Consider the following 26,084-nt stretch of genomic DNA (forward strand, 5'->3'; position numbering starts at 1 on the left):
TATTAAAAAAAGTTTTTGTTTTTAGTTCCTGTGCTAGATCATAAACTCCTATACTCTTCGACCAAATGTTTCTACAATACCAGTCCTACACATCTCAGAAAAAAATTTCAAAATTATTACTAAAATTTACAATATATTTTCTTCACAATAAGTTCCTTTGACAGCTACATTACACACTTCTGCCGATTTTCATATAATTTTCAAAAAAATTCTCAGAAACCTCCTATAGATGCTTTATCAAGTCAGTAATGATGTCGGCATCCTTGTGTCACTTTTCCTCTTTTCAGAGTCATCTTTTCAGAGAATTTCAAGCAAGGAAATGAGTAAAAATCAGTTGGGAATAGGTGCTTGATGCTTCACAAATATTAAATTGTATCATGTTAAATAGTTCTTGACCAGCAACATATTTGGAAAAATGTACTGCCAAACACAATACGTTTTCAGATTGAAGTAGAAAATACTGTAGCAACTTCCCACTGACATTTCAACTTCTGATACTATTCCCTTGACATAATTTATTCTATCACTTTGAAAAAACCCAATTTTTTCATCATTTATCACAGGAAACAGCCATTTCTAGGATGGATACAACTATGACAACAACTACATCATCAATACTAACATGATCCTCACAGAAACATTTTAGTCGTTCATAAAGTGTGAATTTTTCATTGCTGTTTCACCAAATCCTTTTTTAAGCAATATGAACTCCTTTGCTGGCAATTTTTTAAACAAAATGCAAAATTTGATATTTATAAAATGTTCAATATGAATATTTTTTTAACTGTGGCAATGACACCATCATGTTAAATAAACATACCGCTATTGCTGTTATTGAAGAGGAAATAAAGAAAGTAGCACTTTCCTACAATTTCATACATAATGCCAACCTACAATGCAATGGTTTCCCTGTCATGATTAATATTTCAAATAGATTTTGAGAACTTTTGAAGTTACAATATGCACATATATATATATATATATATATATATATATATATATATATTTAGGCATTACTCTTGAAAAAGGTTCTTCCTCTCCTCTCTTTTTTTTACAAAAAAAAATATCTGTGAAAGAAGAAAATATACACACAACAGTTATTATGGAATAGCAAGAACATAAAATCCCACATTGTGCGCATCAACCATATCAATAGAAGAAGTGAACATATTTTCTTAGTCACAGTAAATTTCTTTCATAACAAATCTGAAATAAAAATGCCATCATAATAAATGTATTTATTAACTGTAAGGCAATGAAAGTGTTAATTTATCTTTTCCAGTAACCTAACATTTTAATCCTACTCTGGGAAAATGAAGGTAAGTTATTTTCATATGACAAGAAAGATAATTGTCTTTCCATATATATTTTATATTTTCCTCAATTCTATCCAAATCTACTTACTTGCAAGTTATTCAACATACTAGGTAAACATAATGAACAAGAATTAAACCTTACTTGATTTCAGCAGTATTGGTTATTGTGATAGTAATAATAAACATTCAGAAATTGAATGACAGAAGTTGTGTGTTGGAACGGCGCAGATGGTAGTACTAGCATTTCTGTCCTGGAAGTTAAAAATTTGAGGCCTGGCTGAACCACTTATATTCTAATAACTCTTCGTTACCATACCTGCCCATCACACTGCTCTTAGATTTTAATTTTGATTTTAAAATTTGAGGCCTGGCTGAACCACTTATATTCTAATAACTCTTCGATACCATACCTGCCCATCAAACTGCTCTTAGATTTTAATTATCAATGTATTCTGACTTGGTGACCAAAAGCTAGATCATAAGTTTTACAAGGTTTTTACTAGAATTAAATTTTAGTTAAATTACATAATGGCTTCTTATGCTAATAACATGCTTATTAACTGAAAACAAAGAATAATAAATAAGTCATTTTGATCAATAACTGTACAGAAAAATAAAACAATATTAATTGATAACTATTATTGAACGCCTTCTGCAGCACACAATAATGTTCACTTATTAAAGTATAAAACTTGGAATAAACAACAACATATAAATAATTACATTAATGTAATGATGTACTCTTTATTTAGTAAACAGTTCTGTTACCTTTTCATCTTTGATATAGGGCTCAGCACACTCATTTATATCACCTTGTAGTACCTTTTCTAATTTTATAACAATAAATAGATCTGATGAAGGATATGTAATATTGAATACACATGCCCTACACATTGTACTGACATCACTGTAAGGTACATGTGGTTGAAGCATACGTCTTAAGCTTTCTGAATTGAGGTCAAAATAAAAATTTTCTGATATTTTCTTCTTTTCTTTGGCATCATATAAAGCAACAGAGGCGAATATAGGTTCAACTTCCAACTCTAACCTGTAAAAGAACATAATAAAAAATAAAGAGTCACTGCAGTTATTAAAATCTTGTTTTATAAACAGTAAGAATACTGTTTATATGGGTCATTAATACGGATATATGAATTATCTTTATCATTTTCTCTTCACATGAGAAATACTAATCATTTTAAGAAATATTGTAAATAAAAACAGCATTTTCCAAAACATCAAGAACTAAAAATTGCTACAGTACTAATTATAAAAAAGTAGGTTTTTTGTTGCTAACGCACAAAACTTACAAGTACCTATCCACAATATTAATTTTAATAGTAAAAAACAAAAATCAACTTTTGTTTGAAATAAATGTTTATTTATTTTAACTCTCAATTAATCAATAATTAAATAATTAATGGGTACATGGAATCCATTACACAAATGCAACAGATAGTTTCACCACTACCAAAAAAAGGGGGAAACAATGAATCAAGTATTCAGGTAGATAAATCAGTATGATTAAAAAATACCAAATTACCTCCACAAATTTTTATTGTGTGAAATTGAAGACACAATCATAGAGTATTAAAAAAGTGACTCGCTCATGGAACACGAGCCGAGAGACTGGGGTAGAATAAATTCTCTAAAACTCGAAACATTTAGTCGTCAATAGTACACTACCACTCCTCTAATTTCATCAATCTTTGTCTATAAGTATTTCACTTAGTGCTCAATTCTTCTTTTTTTTACCACAGAACAAGCAGCCATAGAAAAATGGTTAAGCTTAGCAAAGTAAATGTTACTTTTGTACAAATATAAAATCTTACATAATTAATGTTTAACAAAGTGATCATTTTTTGTAACAATTAAACAATTTTTTTGTAATAATGATTACTTCAGCTGCTGTTAGCTTTTTTCTATTTTATTATTATAGTAAATGAGATTAGGTGGTATGGCCACAATTAATAGAATGGACCCCAAAATCAAATAATGTTGGTTACAGTTTCCATTTGGTTAAATAACTGCATGATATTACCATCAATATCTGAATAAATAGAGAATAAGATCTTTTAATCCTCACATGAATGTACATACAAAGAATAAGTTATTAAATACTGATTCCTAACAATAATGTGAAAAAATAATGCCAAATTTCTCAATGAAACCCTATACAATAAAACTGTCTAAGTCCCACATACAGGGTCATTCACGGGAACGAGATGTTTTTAAAATAATCATAAAAAATTGAATATTTACTTTAAAAAAGTTTTATTGGTACTGAAATACTTGTTAAATCAAAGCATTTGTTACTTACTCATGAATGAAAAATTATGTCCGGCAAGTGATGTCCATTTCGGGCAATACATTGTTGTAGCCTTTCACGGTAACTGGCCTCAATTCTTTGCAGCATGTCTACATCAATCTGGATGACGTGATGACGAATGCGATCTTTAGGTCCTCCAATGTACGCGGTTTATTGCCGTACACACGCAATTTCAGAAACCCCCACAGAAAAAAATCACAACTACTCAATTCGGGGGACCGAGGGGGCCAAGGAATGTCGCCGAATCTGGAAACGATCCGTCCCGAAAACAAGTTACGGAGAACAGCCATCGTTGCCCTAGCTGTGTGCGCTGTAGCTCCATCCTGCTGGAATAACACATTTTGAAATTCGATTCCCCGGTTTTGTAACTCAGGGATGAAAAACATATTCAACATCGCAATGTAACGATCAGCTGTTACAGTTACGGCAGCATCATTTTCTCCAAAAAAATATGGTCCAATAACACCGACCTTTCCTATTACACACCAGACAGTCAACTTCGTGCTATAAAGTAGTCTCTCGTGAAGCTGATGTGGGTTTCTTTCTGCCCAATACCGGCAATTCTGTTTGTTGATGAAGCCATTCAGATGAAGATGGGCTTCGTCACTAATTAACAATAACAAATTTTCATTTACTTCAAAAATGGTAAGCATTTGTCGACAAAATTGTAATCTCTGCGTGAAATCTTGCTCGTTTAACTGCTGCACGACGGCTATCTTGTAAGGATGGAAATGCAGGTCTGTATGCAGAATTCGTCTTACCGTACTTGTGCTCATTTGAAGCGCTGCTGAATGCCTCTGAATAGAGCAGCAAGGGCTTCTGACAATGGCTTCCCTTACGCGTTCGATGTTCTCCGGAGTGCTAGCAGTTTGTCGGGGAGACGGTGGTTTTTTCTTCAATATTGAACCGCTTGTTCGAAGGTTGTTTACCCATCGCAATATTGTGTTACGAGAAGGGACACTTGCATTACGATGGATATTAAACTGATGGCGGAAATCTCGCTGAACAGCAGTTACGGATTCGTCATTTCGCATAATACTGTCATACGCGTACAGGCATTGGTCTAGCATCCACGGCTCCATCTCAACGACTCAAATTTAAATGTTATGAACAAAGGAAACATCAGAAACCAGCCACGTGCCCCTCCCACCACGAACGCCCGAGTACAACCCACTTCAAAAACATTCGGTTCCCGTGAATGACCCTGTATATGACAGTATACTGACTGTCAATTTTCTTGTAAAAGTTTCACTTTTATTAGGTTTCTTGTAAAGCCTAAATAAATATTTGTGTACAACACACACATGCACAAAAAAAATGAAAGAAAAAAGAATCTCTATTTAAAATAATATTAAATCTGTAAGTAAATATATCTTACTTCAGCTGTAAACATTTGACTAAAATTCTGTGAGCAGAATGCTCTGTAGGTGGATCAGGAACAAATCTTCTTTCTATGATTTCATCTGTTTCAGATTGCGGATATAGAAGAAACAAGCCATCCTACAATAAAAAAAAAATAAATTTAATAAAAGTAATCACCATATTAGACTGTAAGACATGAATGTAATTTCTCAAATTTAATAAACGATTTACATCATTTATTAACACATATATGTCTTAAACTTTAAACAATGTTCTAATAATAAGTTATTCTATTATAACTAAAAAAAATTATTATTAATTTAATTAGTGAAGAAAATGAAAACAGCCCTAAAATTGTCAGACTCTATAATCTTTGCCACTTTAACAATTTCAGCCATATCTCAGTTGTTTATCAACTAGCAAACATATGAGGTGTCATTTTGTTTAAAATAAAGGATTTAATACAATTTGATAAAACTAAAACAGTGAAACTTCCCTTAATGGACACTTCTCAATAATGGACTCCCTTAATAACCGTCACTTTTAGATGCCTGTGATTGCAGTTTTATAGTGGTATTAATGGATAAAAAACTTCTCAATAACAGACCTTCTAAACAACAGATATGGACAATAAATTTACCTCTAAAAACTGTTCAATCAGTTCTAAAACACAGACAACAGGAATAAAAATTGTAATTCTCCTTGTTTTATTTTATATTCAGTATGGCTAATTTTTTTATCTATGTGAATTGCATCTCACTTCCCGCCTAGATGCTTATGTTATGATTTTAATCAATTCATCATACAGCGTGATTCATCCGTTGCTGTGCAAGTGTATACTGTTCATTGAACATGTGTAATATTTTTGTTATGGTAGAGTACTGTATTTTTTATTGTAGTACATTTTCTATACATATGTTTACTACATGTTTAATTTAGTGTATTTTATAAAAATTATTACAAGCAGTCTTACCGCAACTAAAAATGTCTCAAAAATGTAAATGCTTGACATTAAAAGAAAAAGTAGCAGTTATAAATGTCTACGAAAAAAAAAACACAGTGTGCATGATATGGCAAAACATTTTGATGTCAGGAAAACTCAGATAAGTGATATCTTAAAAAGCAAACTTGATATCCTAAAGTCACTGACTGAAAATGGTAATCAATTAAGCAAACATGCATTTCCTAAAACGCCAGGCCTAGCAGATGATAAATGAGTGGTTTTGCAGGGCTTGTACTAATGTACTAATAACATTCCAATCTCAGGAATTTTGATACATGAGACAGCCCTAAAGATTGTTAAAGATCTCTGTTACAATTAGTTTAAAGCATCAGGAGGTTGATTAGATAAATTCTGAATTAGACATAACATTTCATTTAAAAATGTCTGTGGTGAATCTGGGGGTGTAGATGAGAGTTTGGTGTCTGAGTGAAAGAAAAAGTTAAATGAAATATGCCTGAGTTATAATGAAGGAAACATTTTTAACTGTAATGAGACTGTTCTTTTTTCTGGGCTTTGCCCAATGCAACATTATGTTAGAAAGAAGAAAAATGTATAGGAGAAAAGATATTAAAAGAAAAACTGACTGTTATACTGGTTGTGATTATGTCAGATGAAATTGAAAAACCACTAATAATTGGCAAATCTACAATGTTTTAAGGACGTGAACATAAATTCATTAGAAAGTGAATGGTAAGCAAATAAAAAATCTTGGATGACTAGGTACATAATGATGGAAAAGTGGTTAAATCTGATTGTTGAATGGGAAAGCCAAATAGGAAAGTCATATTATTCTTGGACAATGCAAAATCCCACCCTAACATTAGCTTACAAAATGTAAAACTGATTATTTCTTCCCCCAAATACTACTATAGTATGTCAACTGCTTGATCAAGGGATCATTCAGAACTTCAAAACTCATTACAGAAAAAAGGTGTTACGGTACTTACTGTCAGCAATGAATGAAGTTACGAATGCTGATGAGCTTTCAAAAACCATTAGTGTTGGATGCAATTTTATGGATTCGTACGGCTATAAAGCAGGTTACTACTACAAAAGCAAGAAATTGTTTTGTAAAAGCCAATATTAAACCTCCACAAACTAACCTCAATCCGACATTGAAAATCTTACTAAACCAAATGAAAATTCTGTGGAAATGAGTGAATTACAGGAATATATTGAACCATTTGGAAATTACAAAGAGTACTCAAACATTGACGATGTGCTCAACACATAGGATATATTGACTGACAACCGTGATCTTGTTGCTGCCTCAGATCTGACTACTTCCAAAACAAACAACAATGATGCTGACAATGATTAACCCAGATTTACCATCACGAGTAAGGAAGCGACAGAACAGGTTAGAAAATTAAAGTAATATTTCTTAGAAAAAGGATTACCAGAAGGCATTATTTTAATATCAGACATGCAGTCGCTTATTGAAAAAAATATATACCAGGTCTTCGTTTGATGTAAGATAAACAGCTATTTTAAACCATCTACATGTAAATAAACTGTACAAATCTGTATTTGTTTTTTACATTATTTCTTTAAGTGCATTCTGATTAATATTCTTTGTTGTATACTATAGCTTCTTTGAGTAATATTTTTGTAGCTTATATTGTTTTTTTTTGCATTTTAATATAATAATTCTATTCTCTTATTTTATTGGTCTACTGCAGTAATATAGTATTTTTTTTTTTATTTATACATGAACACAGAAAACTGTTTTCTTTTCAGAAAAATAATAAAAAAGGACTTGAATGTTTACAGTCATTTTAACTAGCAACTAATTTTTTTCTAATTTTAATTTACATAAAATAAATATGCAATACTGTTGTTCTATTCAAAGTGTTCTTTTTTCTGTACAATAAACAAACATAATAATATATTCACATTATTCTGAATAGCAGATGCCTCTAAATAACAGACAGACTGTTATTCCAAGCCACATCCAATACTGTCAAGTTTTACTGTATTTACATTTAAAACAATTTAATACCTGACATTTTGAAATTTTTCAAGATAAAATTTTCAACCATTTATTTTGTAGATGTTGCTGGGTACATGTACTCCAAATATCATTAAAATATCTCAAGCTATTCTTAAGATATAAATTTTTATTGAAAAAAAAAAACAAAATGGTGGAGAGAGAAAATATAGCAATATATGGCATTTGCCCACATGAATTTTTTGTTCACTTTGATGTCCTCAATCAGTCTCTTAAGTTTGGCCAATACCTCCCAAGATGACTGTATAATTTTTTTATTTGCATTAAATAAAATTTTTGATTATGAATAAAATTACTTACTAATCTCCATCTACTAAGATGGATTATTCAATAAAATTAAACTGGTAAAAAAAAATGCTATCGAAGATTTAACAAGTTTTCTACAATGTGATGGTAATGATATATCATTTATGTATTTTTTTTATACAATCAGTTTATTAGGTAAAAGATACTTATAATGCTGTTATACTTGTACTTAGACTGTCACAGCACATATATATATATAAAAAAAAGGATAAATCCAGAATGACCAGGTGCCAACATAATGGAAGTGTGATTACAAATCCTAAGGTTTCTTATTCTTAGTATCTTTTAGATGATCTTCAAATTAATTTTGTATAAATAATTATTATTTTTACTTCTTTTACAAACAAACTATTATTACCTGTACACAATACAAAACAATGTGATTGCTTAGACACTACTTTACTACTTTTATTTCTTGGTAGTCATTAGCATATATAGCACCTAAACCTTTACTTCATACATAACAAAAATTTTCAATTAAAATATCACTTCAAATCAAAATGATGGATAAAAACAGAATCAATATAATTTAATCTTATTACAAAATAAGCTTCTTAAATCTAATAAAAAAGCACTGCCTACAATTTGCAGTGAAAGCATCTATCATTTCTCAGTAGTCCACAGCTCAAACAAATGGTCATAAATAGGCTGAATTAGTATATCACGAAATGTATGTGTTCATTAAAAAAAAATTATTTTACAGAATACAAACAACACAAAGATAAAAGAGTGTACATTATAATGCTTTGCATTAAGAGCAAATTGCAAAAGGACATACCTTAGCTTAAATTATACACTCTAAACTAATTTTTATAAATTGAATAATAATTTTCACAATCATCAGTCAACTTCTGCTAAAAATGCCACTCGGATAATTTTTAATAACATAAAAGGAACTTGAAAAATATTCGATTTGATAAAATATGATGGCCAATTTTAACTATCAGTCATGAGAGTAAATCTATCTTTCAATGGAATTTAAAAAAACGATTTTTTACAGAACACCTTTTACCCATGATTAATCAATCACATATTGCTGGTAATCATGGATAAAAATAAATTCTTTGGAAGTTTTTTGAATTCCACTGAAACATAAGATTAACATTCAAATTTTTAATGTCTGTTATAATTTTTTTTGATCAGTTAAAGGTTTTTCCAGTTCTTTTATATTTTTAGAAAATAAATTAATAGGTTTCTTTTTTTTTTGTCTTCATTCATTTGACTGGTTTGATGCAGCTCTCCAAGATTCCCTATCTAGTGCTAGTCGTTTCATTTCAGTATACCCTCTACATCCTACATCCCTAACAATTTGTTTTACGTATTCCAAACGTGGCCTGCCTACACAATTTTTTCCTTCTACCTGTCCTTCCAATATTAAGGCGACTATTCCAGGATGCCTTAGTTGTGGCCTATAAGTCTGTCTCTTCTTTTAACTATATTTTTCCAAATGCTTCTTTCTTCATCTATTTGCCGCAATACCTCTTCATTTGTCACTTTATCCACCCATCTGATTTTTAACATTCTCCTATAGCAACACATTTCAAAAGCTTCTAATCTTTTCTTCTCAGATACTCCAATCGTCCAAGTTCACTTCCATATAAAGCGACACTCCAAACATGTACTTTCAAAAATCTTTTCCTGAGATTTAAATTAATTTTTGATGTAAACAAATTATATTTCTGAATGAAGGCTCGTTTCGCTTGTGCTATTCGGCATTTTATATCGCTCCTGCTTCGTCCATCTTTAGTAATTCTATTTCCCAAATAACAAAATTCTTCTACCTCCATAATCTTTTCTCCTCCTATTTTCACATTCAGTGGCTCATCTTTGTTATTTCTACTACATCTCATTACTTTTGTTTTATTCTTGTTTATTTTCATGCGATAGTTCTTGCGTAAGACTTCATCTATGCCGTTCACTGTTTTTTCTAAATCCTTTTTACTCTCGGCTAAAATTACTATATCATCAGCAAATCGTAGCATCTTTATCTTTTCACTTTGTACTGTTACTCCGAATCTAAATTGTTCTTTAACATCATTAACTGCTAGTTCCATGTAAAGATTAAAAAGTAACGGAGATAGGGAACATCCTTGTCGGACTCCCTTTCTTATTAGGGCTTCTTTCTTATGTTCTTCAATTGTTATTGTTGCTGTTTGGTTCCTGTACATGTTAGCAATTGTTCTTCTATCTCTGTATTTGAACCCTAATTTTTTTTAAATGCTGAACATTTTATTCCAGTCTACGTTATCGAATGCCTTTTCTAGGTCTATAAACGCCAAGTATGTTGGTTTGTTTTTCTTTAATCTTCCTTCTACTATTAATCTGAGGCCTAAAATTGCTTCCCTTGTCCCTATACTTTTCCTGAAACCAAATTGGTCTTCTCCTAACACTTCTTCCACTCTCCTCTCAATTCTTCTGTATAGAATTCTAGTTAAGATTTTTGATGCATGACTAATTAAACTAATTGTTCTGTATTCTTCACATTTATCTGCCCCTGCTTTCTTTGGTATCATGACTATAACACTTTTTTTGAAGTCTGACAGAAATTCCCCTTTTTCATAAATATTACACACCAGTTTGTATAATCTATCAATCGCTTCCTCACCTGCACTGCACAGTAATTCTACAGGCATTCCGTCTATTCCAGGAGCCTTTCTGCCATTTAAATCTTTTAATGCTCTCTAAAATTCAGATCTCAGTATTGTTTCAACCATTTCATCCTCCTCAACTTCCTCTTCTTCCTCTATAACACCATTTTCTAATTCATTTCCTCTGTATAACTCTTCAATATATTCCACCCATCTATCGACTTTACCTTTCGTATTATATATTGGTGTACCATCTTTGTTTAATACATTATTAGATTTTAATTTATGTACCCCAAAACTTTCCTGTATGCTCCTCCGTCTATTTTACCAATGTTCATTTCTCTTTCCACTTCTGAACACTTTTCTTTAATCCACTCTTCTTTCGCCAGTTTGCACTTCCTGTTTATAGATTTCTTAATTGCCGATAGTTCCTTTTACTTTCTTCATCACTAGCATACTTATATTTTCTACAATAGGTTTCATAAACTTTAATTTCAAATAGAAGTTGGTACTCACAGCATCAACTCATTTAACATTTTAAATACTAAAACCAGCCACAAGGTTTTTTACATTTGTTACGACAATTATACTTGTTCAGAAAAAAAAATTGGAAATTCCCTTCTACTCTTATGCTTACAAATACTTATATAACCATTCATCATAAGCTGAATGATAAAGGTCAGTTGAATGATATTACAATAAGAACATAAATTATAACCCATGTTATAAATGATGATAATAATGATAGAGATTAGTAGTATAACTGGTTTTATTTAATGAATAAACTTCACATTACTTATGTTGACATCTTTTTTTATATAAATACTAAATAGACCAATAAATCAACATATATGTTTTTTTATGAACAAATACACCCCTTCATATAATATGTCATTAAGAAGAAATATATCTAAACTTTCCAGTTATGTAAAACCAAACTTTCTTGTTCAAAATTAGAGAATTTAGAAATCTGGAAAAAGTCAACAATCCCAAGAATATAGGTTTTAAGGCTTGGCACCCAATGGGTAAAACCTGTAACATAATACTACATAGTATGCTAATAAAAAAATTTAATGTAATACATTACAGACCTGCCTATCTTGTTGTCGTTTAGCTTGATTGATTTGATCTATAGTATCAGGTGGAATTCTTTCCAGGAGTGGAGGCATTAAAGGATCACTTACGCAATTAAGTAAATCAAAACTTGCCCAGCTTCCTCTAGGAACATCACAAGTACTTGACTGACTAGATCCACATTTTATCTAGAAGATTAGGAAGTATTAACAAACCAGTTAAAATCATTAAAAAACATTAGAAATGTTTGTAATGTATATAAATATTATATACATATATATATTTTTTTATATATATATATATATATATATATTACATATATATATATTTTTTTATATATATACAAAAATTATAACTAAAGCTAGTAAATTTTTAAATTGTTTAATATAAAAACACTAGGCAAATATTTGAATGTCTGAACTTTCCATCAATAGTGCTGGCATCCTCATCCCTATCAGTCGTAATTAATACTTCTAAGCAGCAGCTACAGACTAGTGTGTCAAAGAAAATTATTATAAAATTTTTTTTTAAATGAAAGATTCATTCCATTTCAGATTTACACAAGACTTGAAAATAAGTTTGGGGATGACTGTGTCTTTTACAAACCAGAGTATAAGAATGATGCAAGTTATTCAGAGGGGGGTCAAGAAAGAATGCAAAACAAAATGCATATTTGTAAGTTAACAACTTCAGTCATCAAATGGACAAGTTGAAAAGCTTATTTGATAAAATCTTTTACAGCCTGAACACAAAGAAATAAAATCTGTTACTGTCATACAAATTTTAAAATTACCCAGTCTTCCATTAGTTTCTTCCAAGGCAATGCTCTCTCTTACACCAAAACAGGAAGGTGTGCTACCCCACCATACATATAAACCCAGATTTATTTTTGACAGTAAATAATGTATAAACACTATTGGCCTATGAAAGGAATGATTATGAAGAAAGAGATTCTACTTCAGTAAGGAAGCCACTGACATCAAGCAAGGATGAGTAGACATGCAACCAAAATATACAAGTAACCTCAGTGAAAACAATAAATAAAGTGTAATAAAATTCCTTACAATAAATAAATTATAGTCATAAAATTCATTTATGTTTGAACCCTCACATATAGTACGACATACAAAATATTTATTACAGGTAAAACCAAACTCTGAGAAATGATTTTACATATCATACAGAAGAAAAAAATGTCTAGTAAACATAGATATAAAAATTCTTAATCTGTCTGGCTGCATGCATGTGTTATTTTTTCTAAAAAGAAATTATTAACTTCACATTTAGAAAATAAACATTTAAAATTTTTTAAATAGCAACTATTAAATTTCTTAAAAACTGGTTATTTAACACAGAAAACAAAATTAATGGGAAAAAAATTAAATTTCTAATGCTTGAGAAAATGATACTTCATTTATTAAAACAGTTCATATAATAGTTGAGATAATTTTTTACCAATAAATACTCAATATAAATTCAATATAATGAAACGATAGAAGGTATTTTCCAATCATTAATGAAATAAAAAATTATAAACACTAAAACTTGCCAAAAATCTAAAGCAGAAAGTAAACTATCATAAACAGTTATTCTAAATAACTGTCTTGCAGCCTTAAAAATCCTTAAATAATGTTGGTTTCAGATTCATTAAATTTACAATAAGCAGTGTAATTTCATTGTCCTTTCATGCACTGTAAAATATTCATTTTAAATTTAGCACAGTACATAATGAACTAAATAAAGGAGATCATAATCACTTTAAAATTTATAAAAAAAAAATATGGATAATGTACAAGTAACCTACATTTATGAACTGTTAAGGAATAAGGTCAAGATATATAAATGTTCACTAAATGATTATAAAAATGATACCTAAATAATTATTTAACATGTGATTACTGTATTAATAATTTTGTATATAATTTATAAATATATATTGTTTTGATATCCGATTGAAAATAGACTGCAATAGCGGAAAGTGTTCCTGGAAAAAGTTTTTTTTTTTTTTTAATGATTTCTTCGTTCCTTAAATTATCTTATCACATTATACTATGATAAAATACATTTCTATAATTTTAGAAGTTTCATTACTTTTTTTAAAATTTAATTCCCTCAAAGAACATTCTGAAAAAGCAGAGTTCTCTGAAAAATTACTAAACATAGAATAAAAAACAAAAGTGGTAAAATTAATTTTTATAAATAACTATATTATATATAGAAGTAGTAAGTGTAAACAAAATCAGTATGCAATACCTTAAAACCATCATCTTCTGAGGAAGTTTCACTATAATCTGTACGATCGAGATCTACTTCATATTCTTGATGGGGACCAATATTATGCAGAAATATTTCTTTATTTTCTTTAAGCGACTGAGTACTAGAATGATGCCTATAACGATAATCAACAAAAACCCAATCTCGTGTATAACAATCCACACAGTCTCGAACTATTGGTGATAATTCATTTCTGCAACAAAAAAATTATTGTATTAATACTGTACAATGTTACAACATTTTAACAACTGCAATCCATAAGCATTAATATTAGCTTATGAATTAAAATTGTAGAGTACACAAAAAAGAATAACACAGTTTTAAAGCTATTTAATATTTCTTAACCTTGATTTGTAACGAATCACAAATAAAATGAAAGAAAGATTCTAATAGTTTTACCCTAAAGTGTTCAAATGTGAGCACTTTTTGTCATGCGGTAACATACATCCAACTGATAGGGAAGTTTGTTACGGCAAGTATGGAATAATGGAAGCAACAGCTGCTTCAATCCTGTGCCTCAATCAGGTAGATCAGTAGCTAGCAGAGGCAAATAAACAAGATCCTTTACAAAACCTCAAAGGAAAAGATTACATGGGTTCAGACTGGGTGACCCTGGAAGCCACTGCAAAGTTTTGTCATCAGGTTCACGCTGATCGATCCAGCAGTTGAGGAAAATGTTATTTAACCAATTCTGTACAGAGTTATGTCAATGAGGAGCCTTGCTGCCAGATAAAATTCACTGGTCCATCTTGCACTTCAGACAAGAGCCATGTACACAGCATATCCAAATAAGCAATTCCTGTTATGCTTGCTTCAGCAAAAAAGTACAGTTGTTCATCCTACACTTTTCCTTTCACAAAGACATCAAGTCATTTCAAACTGATTGTGCCATCGACAAATGATATTGTGATTTGGAGGATCACAATTAAACTTTCCACAGAATATACATTGAACTGTAACTATAGAAGGCTTCTTGTTTAGGAGTCACCATCTTTGCTAGAGGCACTGTCAAGTGGAAAGATAGAAAATCAATTTATGGCCATGTATGCAACTAAAACTTGTCATTTTTGATTACCAATTCTAGTCTTAAATCAACACTGTACACCTCATTTAAGAGATATAACAAATTAAAACCCCAATTTTTTTTTTGTGCACTAAATACATTCAGTGAATTTTGAGCACAAAACAAAAAAATTAAAACCTCATTAACTGGAGCTCCAGGAACCATCTAAATTATTATATTATTTTAAAATATTTACCTAAGAATAATTTTTATATTTTTCTTTCACATGAATATTTTTGGAAACTACATTTTTTCAAAGAGGGTAACCTTAAAACCTTCTTTCTTTCACACTTTAAACATTTATAAATATTGACAGTGATTGGGAAAAAAAGAATAACAACAGATGGTAATACTGAATTTAATTGGTACTAAAGGTAAATATATTTCTAATTACATAAATATCTCATATCTTTTGCTGAACAATGCTATTCACAGATTTATTAACTGATGTACACCTTTTTGTACAGCACATTCGTATAGAGGTAGATATTTCAAAAATCAATAATTACTACTCCCCTTTCAATCAAGATTAAGATCTACAAAAAAAATAGTAGCTTTTAAAACAATTCAAAAATTGGTACAAACCATTAACAATATTAAAAATATAACTAATCATTTTGTTTTTTATTGCCTTTTTTGACAATTTAACTATAATGTTTTTACTTTTTTTTAGTATTTCTCACCCTTGATTTTTATTTTTTTAATTAAATAATGAGTATGTTTTTGATTTAGTTTCTCACCAACTTTATATAAGCAGTAGATAAACTGAATTTTTCTATTGACTCAACAGATTCATTTGTAGAAACTGATTAACATATAACAGCTCTAGGAATTAGTGCTAGTGACAAATTTTGCATTTTTTTATATTAAGCCCATTCTCATGTAGTTGAATTACAGTAGTTTTAGAGTGGTTAAGTTACAGTATAATGAAAACAATTTATTATACAGAATTAGTGTCGTTTCATTTCTGTATTGTTTTTAGACATTTATGTATTGTTATTACTGTAGTTTATATTTAAAAATGTTTTTAGTTAACATTACCAACATTTTCGAATTCCGAACTAAACATTAAACATCAAGTAGCAGTGAAGACACTACTCATCACGTGAACTATGCAACAAAAGAAATGGATTTCTTCTATTTAATAAATGTACTGTCACCATCATTATCATCATCATTATTAAATATTATTAAATAACTACATTATTAAATAAACATATCAAAGATAAAGATAAATATTTAGATTTGTCATTAAATATGTCAACTAAGTTCTATTTTTATGGAGGCAACAAGTAGACTAATTCCCATGGTATCAGCCCAGCTATGGAGGAGAAAAGGATAATGGCATAAATTTAGGTGAATCAAAATAATTTTAATACACTTACAGCGGTTCTTTAGGCACAATTGGAACTTGAGTTCTAACTTTACGAGTAAGAACACAGACTTCAATATCATTAGGTGGAAAATCCAATATATATCTCAGTGGATCTCTATCAATCAATAACTGGTGTTGCTGTATAAATTCTTCATAATCTAATGGTTCAACTGTATCATAGGGCTGAAAAGAAAACAATAAAAAATAATTATTTTAAAATAATTCCAAAAACAAAGTAATACAAAAAATAAAACAGATGAGATAAGGACTATTCAATAAGTTAAGTTTATTGAACCACTACTTATCAATTAATAATTGACTACATGTTTCTGTATAGCATTTTATTATGTTTAAGACAACAGAACAGCCTACTAACTGAGAGTTGTCGTTTGTGCAACTCTAAATTAATTAAATGCAAGTAGCCTAAGAACTACTGAAATTCATAATTAGATAAACAAACTTTACAAATAGCCAATAAGAGAAGGTATGGTGAATAAGAGGGTTAGAATGTTAATGAACAAGAGCAAAATTTGAAAGATAAACAATACAGCGACTGTATTCCTTCATCATTCACAGACAATTTAATAGGGAAAATTAATGAATTAACAATTCAGAACTCACAAACATATTTCTTAAATTTTAAGGCCTTTTATGAGATGAAATTACTATAAAATAATACTACTCACTGAAGGCGCCCAAGATAATTGTTGAGCAATATGAAACAAAGTGGATGAGAAAAGCTTTGAATTTTTTTTTTTTTTAAATCACTCATGCCATTAGTTTAATTTTAGTTTTAATAGCCCTTCTTTCCTCAGAAGAAGATTATGACAAAAGATGAAACATGGACCCTGCTACTCTACACACATAACAATAGTCTTTATATAGAGGCTTATGATATTGCTAAAAAAAAAAATATTTAAATCAAGATGCTGACCTGGAAGGTCATGTTTACTGAGTTTTGGTCAGAAAAGGAATAATAAAAGTGGAGTTCATACATAACAACAAACACAGTTCTCTACTTGAAAAACTGAAAGCTGCATTATGCAACTGAAAACAAATGATGTGGAGATAGGTCCTGCTTCAACATGTGACAACCACTTAAAACTACCAGTCAGTATCTTTTTTCATAAGAAGAAGTTTCTTGTAGCAAAGAGTTGAACAACACTGACAATGCACTGATTGAGGGGATACAAAACCCTGCACAAAGACATAAAAAGTATATTCATGATACGAAAACTTTCCACAGACTAAGAAACAATTTCCTATGAGGAAAATGTTTTTAAGCTAAAAACATATATGAGAGTGAGTTGAGAGTTGAGAGTGAGTTGATATAAGAGTGAGAAAAAACAGATTAAGGTAGACAGATTTCAATATAGTGAAAATTTTACTAAAAATTCATATTTTCATAAAACAAGATTTTCTGGATAAAACTTCACTAAGTTCTAGTGATCTTTATTTTTCCAATAATAAATACATATAAGGATTAAACTGGGGCAACCCCAGATGAAAATGTTTGGTAAAAAAAGCTTCTGATTAATCAGAAATTCTTTTTAAGAAAATAAAAACACAAAACTGCTGTTAAACACATCATATTATTCAAAATACTTACATTAAAACAAAAAAAAAGAAATAGAGCAAGATAATATTCATTTCTGTAAAAAAAGAAACCAGTAACGGGTTAAAGAGTGCTTCTGAAAATTTATAGTTTCTAAAAGTAAAGAATTTCCTTAGAATTAGTGAAATCTTTTAGAACCCAAAAGTACTACAGAACAGTTAAACTGATCTTTTTTTTTTAAATGCTCTACCAGTGCAACCACAGTTTACTTAAGTTGTAAGTGGTTGACATAATTAGCATCAAAATTTATGAAGTTCGAATACCTGACAACATATGCCAGCTAATATATAGTAAAAAGCAACAGGAGAATGTAACTTATGTATAACTGCAGTGCCAGCTATTTCTCATTATTCTCAATAAACCACATCAGGCATTTTTTGTGAATAGTGCTGCCTACCATCTCTCAGTAACACAATACTACTATACAGAGTGATCAAAAGTTATGGAAACCCCTCAACAACTTTAAAACAGTTGCAGACAGAATACTGCAACTTTCAGGATAAGGTTACTTTACCATTTGACAAGAAATAGAATTTCAACCCCTTCTTGTGGATTGGAACAGGGGTTGTAACCAAATATTTTAAATAGTAACATCCTTTGTGATACACCATTTTAAATTTCTCTTTAAGACAAGAAAAATGATATAAATAAAATTTAATAGAATGTCTGTAACCAAAAATTTGGCGAAATAAAATTTGGATTTTGAAGAAAATTACATTGATAATTTAAGAAACTGTTATAGTAAATAAATAAATTAATAAAAATTTGATTAAATGGATATTATCGAATAAATTTACATAAAAGAGAAACTACACTTTATTTTAATAAATGTTTGCAATGTCCTCCTTCTATTGTTTAACAATGTGCCAGTCAGTTGTAAAAGGATTCACAAATTTTATTCTATAAACCATCAATATCTTGGGGCTTATAATAAACAATACTGTTTAAGTGGCTCCATAGAAAGTAATTCGATGGTGATAAGTTATGTGATCTTGCTGGCCATTCTATTTGACCCCTTCAGCCAATCCATCTTCCAAGAAAAAATGCATTTATAATTTCACGTACCTGAAGACCAAACTGAGGCGGGGCACCATCTTGTTGAAACCAAATGTTTTGGAAGTTGGGACCAACAACATTTTGAATGTTTGGAATATGGTTGAGAAGCAAAACCTCATATTTCACTGTGTTTAAATTTCCACCAATGAATATAGGCCCTATCAATTGTCCATCAACAATACATGCCCGTACAATTAGTTTGACTGGATACCGTGTATGTGCCTCACAGTACCAGTGTGGATTAATATCAGTCCAGTACCGACAATTATGGCAATTTACATTGCCACTTAAAAAAAATATGTACTCATCACTAAAAACTATGTTATTTAATAAATTAAGCTGCACAAATATTGTTCATCATAATTTTGCAGAATTCAAGTCTTCAATTTTAGTCAACTTCATTAAATTCTTGCACCAGACAAGTTTTGAAAAACTCAAATTTTCACTTTTTAATGTTCAAATCAATGAACTTTGGCTATTGTTATGATCTCGTGCTGCTGTTCCAGTAAGAAAATTAGGATTCTCAATAAATTCTTGCATAATCTCTAATGATTTGTTATTATCTGTTGCAGATTTAGGCCTCCCTAGTTTTCCCCTATTATTAATACTCCCTGTTTCTTCAAATTGTTTGATGGTTTTTGACACTGTACTCTTTGAAATAGGGTTACAATTATTAAATTTTAATATGTTAAAATGTGAATGTGATTATTAAATCTTGCATTGAACAATTCACAAACTTCATTATATGACTGAACACTATCACCAAAGCTCCCCATCATTACGAGTGTGGCCTTCTCCTGTTCATTACGTGACAAGTTGATAGCAACATTACCAGGTAGCACAGAAAAAATTTATTCAGTAAAAAAACAATTACAAAAAAGGTAAAAAAAGAGGTAAATAACAAAAGTGGCTTACAAATATGGTAAAGGTAGACAAAATCAATTAGCCAACTAATTACAATAAATTCTCATAAGAAACCAACAGTGTAGTAATGAAACACTCTAAATGGTATATTACACAACAATGAAGTAAGATTCATTTTTGCAACAGACCATCAATGATCAGCTTATCAGCATGATTATGTGATAATAATTTTACTTATTTACTCACTCATTAAACTGGAACAAAAACTATTTTTTGTGTTAAAAAATAAATCTTTTTATTTTTTTAAATTTAAATTTAACTTTTAAAATAAATTTTAATTAAGTTACATTAAATATTAATTTAATTCAGTTTAGTTTCTTTTTACTTAATTTTATTATTTGAAATTACTAATAAATTTAGTGATTTATAAAATCCAAAATTTATCCCATCACCATTTTGGGCATTTTTTTTCTTCATTTTGGGTGCATCAGACCAACTTTTCATTTATACCATTTTTCTTGTATTAAAAGACCTTCAAAATGATGTATCACACAAGAGGTGTTGTGTTTTAAAATATTTGAGTTACAACCTCAGAACCACTCTCCAAGAAGGGATTGAAATTCTATTTCTTGTCGAAAGGTAAAGTAGGTGACCAATAACTTATCCTGAAATTTACAGTATTCTATCTAGAACAATTTTAAAGTTGTTGATGGGTTTCCATTCTTTTGACTCATTCTGTATAATTATTGCACTCTAATTATTCTAACTTAATCTGTAATTTCAGACGAATCATTTTTATTGTATGAAATCTGTTTGTTTTCATTATAGTTCATACCAGAAACACTGTTAAATTTTATGAAATTTGTTTTTCTTTTCTTCATTGTTCATACGCTTTACAAAGTAAAATATATTTTAGGGTGTTATTTAAATATTTTATACAAAAAGTGTATACAGAGGAAGTATAATTATACTGATAAAATCACTAATAACAGTAACCACTGAAACAAAACATAATATAATTTTTCTTACTATAGCATAGCTTTAAAGTGTACACTAATCATTAACTGTATGTACTGATTTTTTGTGTTTTAGTTATACATATTGCAAGATACTAGAAATTGATCGTCAATGTATAGAAGTATTTTTATTTTAATAAAGTTATCTCTCTCGAAAAGAGTACATACAAAAACGTATAAAAAAGAGCATTTCATTCTCCCTTAATAAATAACATACCGACAATGACAACTGTATACTTCTATCACATTTAGTAATCTCCCTTGCAGTGTTGGAAGATATCTGTCTTCGAACATCAGCAGCATGTTGACTGAAACAGAAAATAAATAATTATTACACTAACTGAATTAAAATAAATAATAATTAAACAATAATTCTGATAGAGCTTGGCTTTAGAATACACATGTACAGAGTATTAGTTTCTTAGGAGAGAAAAAAGAGATAAACAACAGATAAGGAAAAGTCTAAATGATAATGGAACTTTCATTTTAAGATGTGCCAAGATATACTTCAATTAACAGAAATCTGGATATTAACAAATTATTAAATACTATTATTAAATACCCCATTGTACAAAAATAAAAATATGTGATTCCACAAAACTGACAAATTAATATAAAAATATGGAAAATGTGATCTGGACAGAGCTTCTTGTTGGGAGAATTTAGGGAAATGAATAATGATTATAAAAACTGCTGAAGAAAAACCAAACTACATTGCAAAATAATGTATCATGTAAATGAATTTGAGCTATAAAAAATTAGAAATAAAAAATTATTAAACATGGAACAAAAAAATAAATAAATCATAAATAATTAGTGATGAATAAGAATTTAAAAAGAAAAACATTACAGTTTATACTGAACTGAATGGGTTTAAAACAAATGAAGTGTTTCATAGATTAGCAACTCACATTTAACAGTATTAAAATAAAAGGGAGATCATTGGCTGGAGTTGCTTTGAGAAAGAAATTGATGCTGAATAATTTGGTAATGATACAAAAATCAGTAGTACTTCTCTACTAAACAAAACAGTCACATCATCAGATAATCCTATATTGTCAAAGATGTTTGGAACTGATAAGACTAAACTCAAGAGTCATTGATTAATATAGAGGGTCCTGTGCTCTCTTTATCATAACATCTACCAGACAGCTTGCCATAGCCTGAGATGTAAAGTAGAATTTGTTGAGACATATAAAGGCACCTGTGCAAAGCAGCCAACCACACACAATAGGTTCCTGCAACTCCTAAGTTATCTTTTAAAGTTTTCTTATCAGAATATTATAATTGGTATTTACTATAATTATTTAATTGATTAAATTTAATACAAGCTTCTGTCCCTAGTTTTAAAGCAAACAGTAAATTGTAAAATGTTTTACAGTAATCAAGCAATCAATTTATGGCATCAATTCATTTAAATTCTAAAAGGTTCTAATTGATTAAATTAAGGAAAAGGATAAGTTAAATATTTCTTAAATATTTTTAAAGTGAAATAGTATTACATAATTAATTTCTGACTATTTGAAACATGATATCCTAATTAAACTTTCAATAAAATTTCATTTTCATTAAAGTGTTATTAAAAGTATAATGTTACATACACTTGCAATGAACAATGTTTGTATTCACTACTCATTGCAAGTAAGTTATTAGTTATTTTAAAACCATATCAGTTTAATTATAAAACTTGTTAAACAATTACCAAAACTATCAATATAACATCTCCAAATTAACAAAATTATATGTATGTTACATATCATGTAGCCAATGAACATAATGACATCTTCCAAATTTGTTAATTGCAGTATTATTTTAAATGTAATTATATATTTTTATCATTAACCTTGGCAGTAGCAAGTGTTTCTATGGAGTTTTTACAGACTTAAAGGCTGTTATTTGTTTACAGAAAGGTATTGTAGTTAGTTACATGATTAGTCATTTCCTAACTGTTAATACAATTTTAATATTAGTATACCATAATCCTTTCTTCTGACAAGGGATCAAACATTATCAAAATGTTTTGAATTCTAAAAAGCTACTACATGCAGCTAAATTATTAACTTTTTAAAAGAAAAAAGTAATTTTTTTACAAATGAGAAATCAATAACAAAAAATGGTGCAAAACCACATTTGACAAGGAAAACTGGACAATAGTTCAGAAAGGTTATCCCAGTCAGGCACAACATTTTTTCACATATAAAGCCTCAAGCTTATATTGTGATTATTCAACAACAAAAATACATGAAGCTTATGTATTTTTATAAAGACAACAACAGAAGTCAACCTTAAATTAATTACAATATTAATTAATGATAATTACAAATGATTAAATTTCCCTTATCTTCTTAAAATACATTTTTTAAATCATACTTAGATTACACACAGAGAAATCCCAAAATCTTACATGAATTAGCAATGAAGCACACTCACTTCTTATGAGAATCTTAGAGACATTAAAATGTATGGGTATAATTCAAACATTATCAATAAACTCACCAATTCAGCATTTAATTACAGACAATATTTATTTGGCTTCCAAAGCATAGATATTTATATTATTTTCAGAATATATTCTTTTACCTAATTATTAATTAACATGGAAAGAACATTAAAACAATCCTTGTGTAATTTTAACCAAACGGAACACTAACCTGGACAATTTCTGAGCAAAAGCTCTCTGCACAGACACCATTTTAAGAATATTATTTTTGATGTATTAATATTATTTAACTATGTAGAAGCAATGCATCACTCGTCAATTTATTATAGGCCTACATTATAACCGCAAACACAACCTGTCCACAGCCCCTCCTCGAAAACAATACGATTACATATAATTGCGACCATTTAACATTGAAGTGTATTAGATTAATTCTAAACTATATATTTTACATGCGATGTTGGCACTCTTTCGATTAAATATCATAAATAAACTATGCCGTTAAATAAAACCTGGAAAATGTAACAAATAGAAACAATTCAGATCTCAGATCTAACCTCAAAAATCAATCTAATTACTACACCAATTACTTGCCCAGAACTGCCTCCAGTGAGAACCTACGGAACTTCGTATACAAACATTTACAATGGCGAGGTAAATTAAATTTTTTTATGTTTGATAACGCAAAAACGTAGTCAATATAGACTGTGTAAGTATTTAGATTGGATTCTGTATTCTATAAATATTTAAATATTAGTTTGCCATGTATTTAACTTCTAAAACAAGAAAAGCTTGTTTCTGACAAAATATGCGTATGAAAGCTTGAAAAAATGAACTTAATATGTTATCTAGTAATGCTGTAAAAGAGTATAACATTATGCCTTCCACGTTTCTCATCAAAAACGAATCTGGGTGAAAAAAATAATCATGCAGCTGTAACTGTAAGTTACAGCTTTGATATCTGTTTTGTAATCTCTATGCACATCCTTGAAAAATAAATCTTGATACTGTTGTAACCTGTGTAATTGGCTTTTTATCATGTATGGATGGACAGCCATCAACATGTAGAAATCCACCTACATCCATTAAGATAGAGATACTTCTGATATACTGTATGTTCAAATTCATTACGCTGTTGAACCTTTTTTTATTTAACTTTGGGACCACTGTTATTGCCTCACAGGATGAGATAAATGATTTGTAGTGTGTGTGAAAATGCCATGTCTGACAAGGATTCAAACCCAGGACCTCTCCAAATGAAAGGCCGAGACACTACCACTTGCACCACAGAGGCCGGCACCTTGTTGAGACCTGGCTAATTTGAATTGTTGCCTCAAGGAAAAGAAGACTGCTCATGAAAAGTATGTGTTCTTGGATTAAAATATATTATGATGAATTTGCTGCCCAAAACTAAAATAAAGTATGATCAGAAATTGTTTGTTAGCCAGTGTAAAGAAAACCTATGGTCAAATCCAGCCATTTTCTGAAAATCCATGGACAGATTGAGGTAGGGTTCTAGCTGTGTTCCTGTTCCATTGGTCAAGTTATTATAGACCCAGCTTTGTTATATACAAGATTTGGAAAATTTTTCACATATGTGTATCAGGATGATACAAGGATTAAACTGGAGGGGACTTTGTGACAAGGCTGATATTCCATCAATAGGAACAGAAGATGCAGTTAAAGCCATAAATCAACTCAATTTCAAATCCCCTATCTGTCCAGATAGTATTTCAATGTTTATCATTAAAGGAATTAATCCAGTATTGCTCAGACTCTTGCATCCATTTTCAGTTGAAGTCTTCAGGAGGGTTTTTTCCTATCTACATGGAAATTTGCATTTGTAGCTATACTGGTCTGTCTCTATAGCACAAATTACTTCTATAGCTAAACCTGGCCTGTCCTCAGCACATAATTACCAACCAGTTCCTGTACTTAGCTCACTTTCTAAGATACTTGAGAAGGTTGTTCAATCCCAGATAAATAATTATGTTGAGTAAAATGTATCTTCTAAAAAACATACATTTTTGAAAGATCACTTGACAGACTAATTTAAGTACATTTTTAGAAACTGAATGACCTGCAGTGGAAAGTCAAAGTAAGGTGGATGTTGACTTCTTTGATTTGAAAAAACTTTAAACCAAATCTTGATTAGTATTCTTTTAAAGAAGCAATATTTGGATTAAATGATACTATTATTAAGTGGATATCTTAATAATTAACTGGTAGGTAATTTTTCATTTTGTCAGTGTAACAATGAAGTTTTCAATGTCAGTACAGGAGTATCAAAGAGTCAATACTGGGTCCACTTTTTTCCCTAATGTTTATCAATGACTTATCACTTGCAATGTATCCAAAATGTATACAGATAATCTCAAAATAGAAAAATTAA

General features: G+C 29.7%; 1 protein-coding gene across 1 annotated transcript in view; it reads right to left on the reverse strand.

Moving 5' to 3' along the window:
- The window catches only part of Zir (dedicator of cytokinesis), a 102,237-nt gene extending 77,948 nt beyond the window's left edge, over nucleotides 1-24,289 (reverse strand). Inside the window, exons 1-7 of the mRNA XM_075362981.1 lie at nucleotides 23,904-24,289; nucleotides 21,470-21,560; nucleotides 16,712-16,884; nucleotides 14,243-14,456; nucleotides 12,007-12,177; nucleotides 5,024-5,145; nucleotides 2,085-2,364 (exon numbers count right to left, since the gene is read on the reverse strand). Coding sequence (XP_075219096.1) covers nucleotides 2,085-2,364; nucleotides 5,024-5,145; nucleotides 12,007-12,177; nucleotides 14,243-14,456; nucleotides 16,712-16,884; nucleotides 21,470-21,560; nucleotides 23,904-23,944 — 1,092 coding nt within the window. The 5' untranslated portion in view covers nucleotides 23,945-24,289. The remainder of the gene's footprint in view (nucleotides 1-2,084; nucleotides 2,365-5,023; nucleotides 5,146-12,006; nucleotides 12,178-14,242; nucleotides 14,457-16,711; nucleotides 16,885-21,469; nucleotides 21,561-23,903) is intronic.
- Nucleotides 24,290-26,084: the final 1,795 nt, after the last annotated feature.

Source organism: Lycorma delicatula, chromosome 4 (genome assembly GCF_047948215.1).
Source record: "Lycorma delicatula isolate Av1 chromosome 4, ASM4794821v1, whole genome shotgun sequence".
Lineage (NCBI taxonomy): Eukaryota > Metazoa > Arthropoda > Insecta > Hemiptera > Fulgoridae > Lycorma > Lycorma delicatula.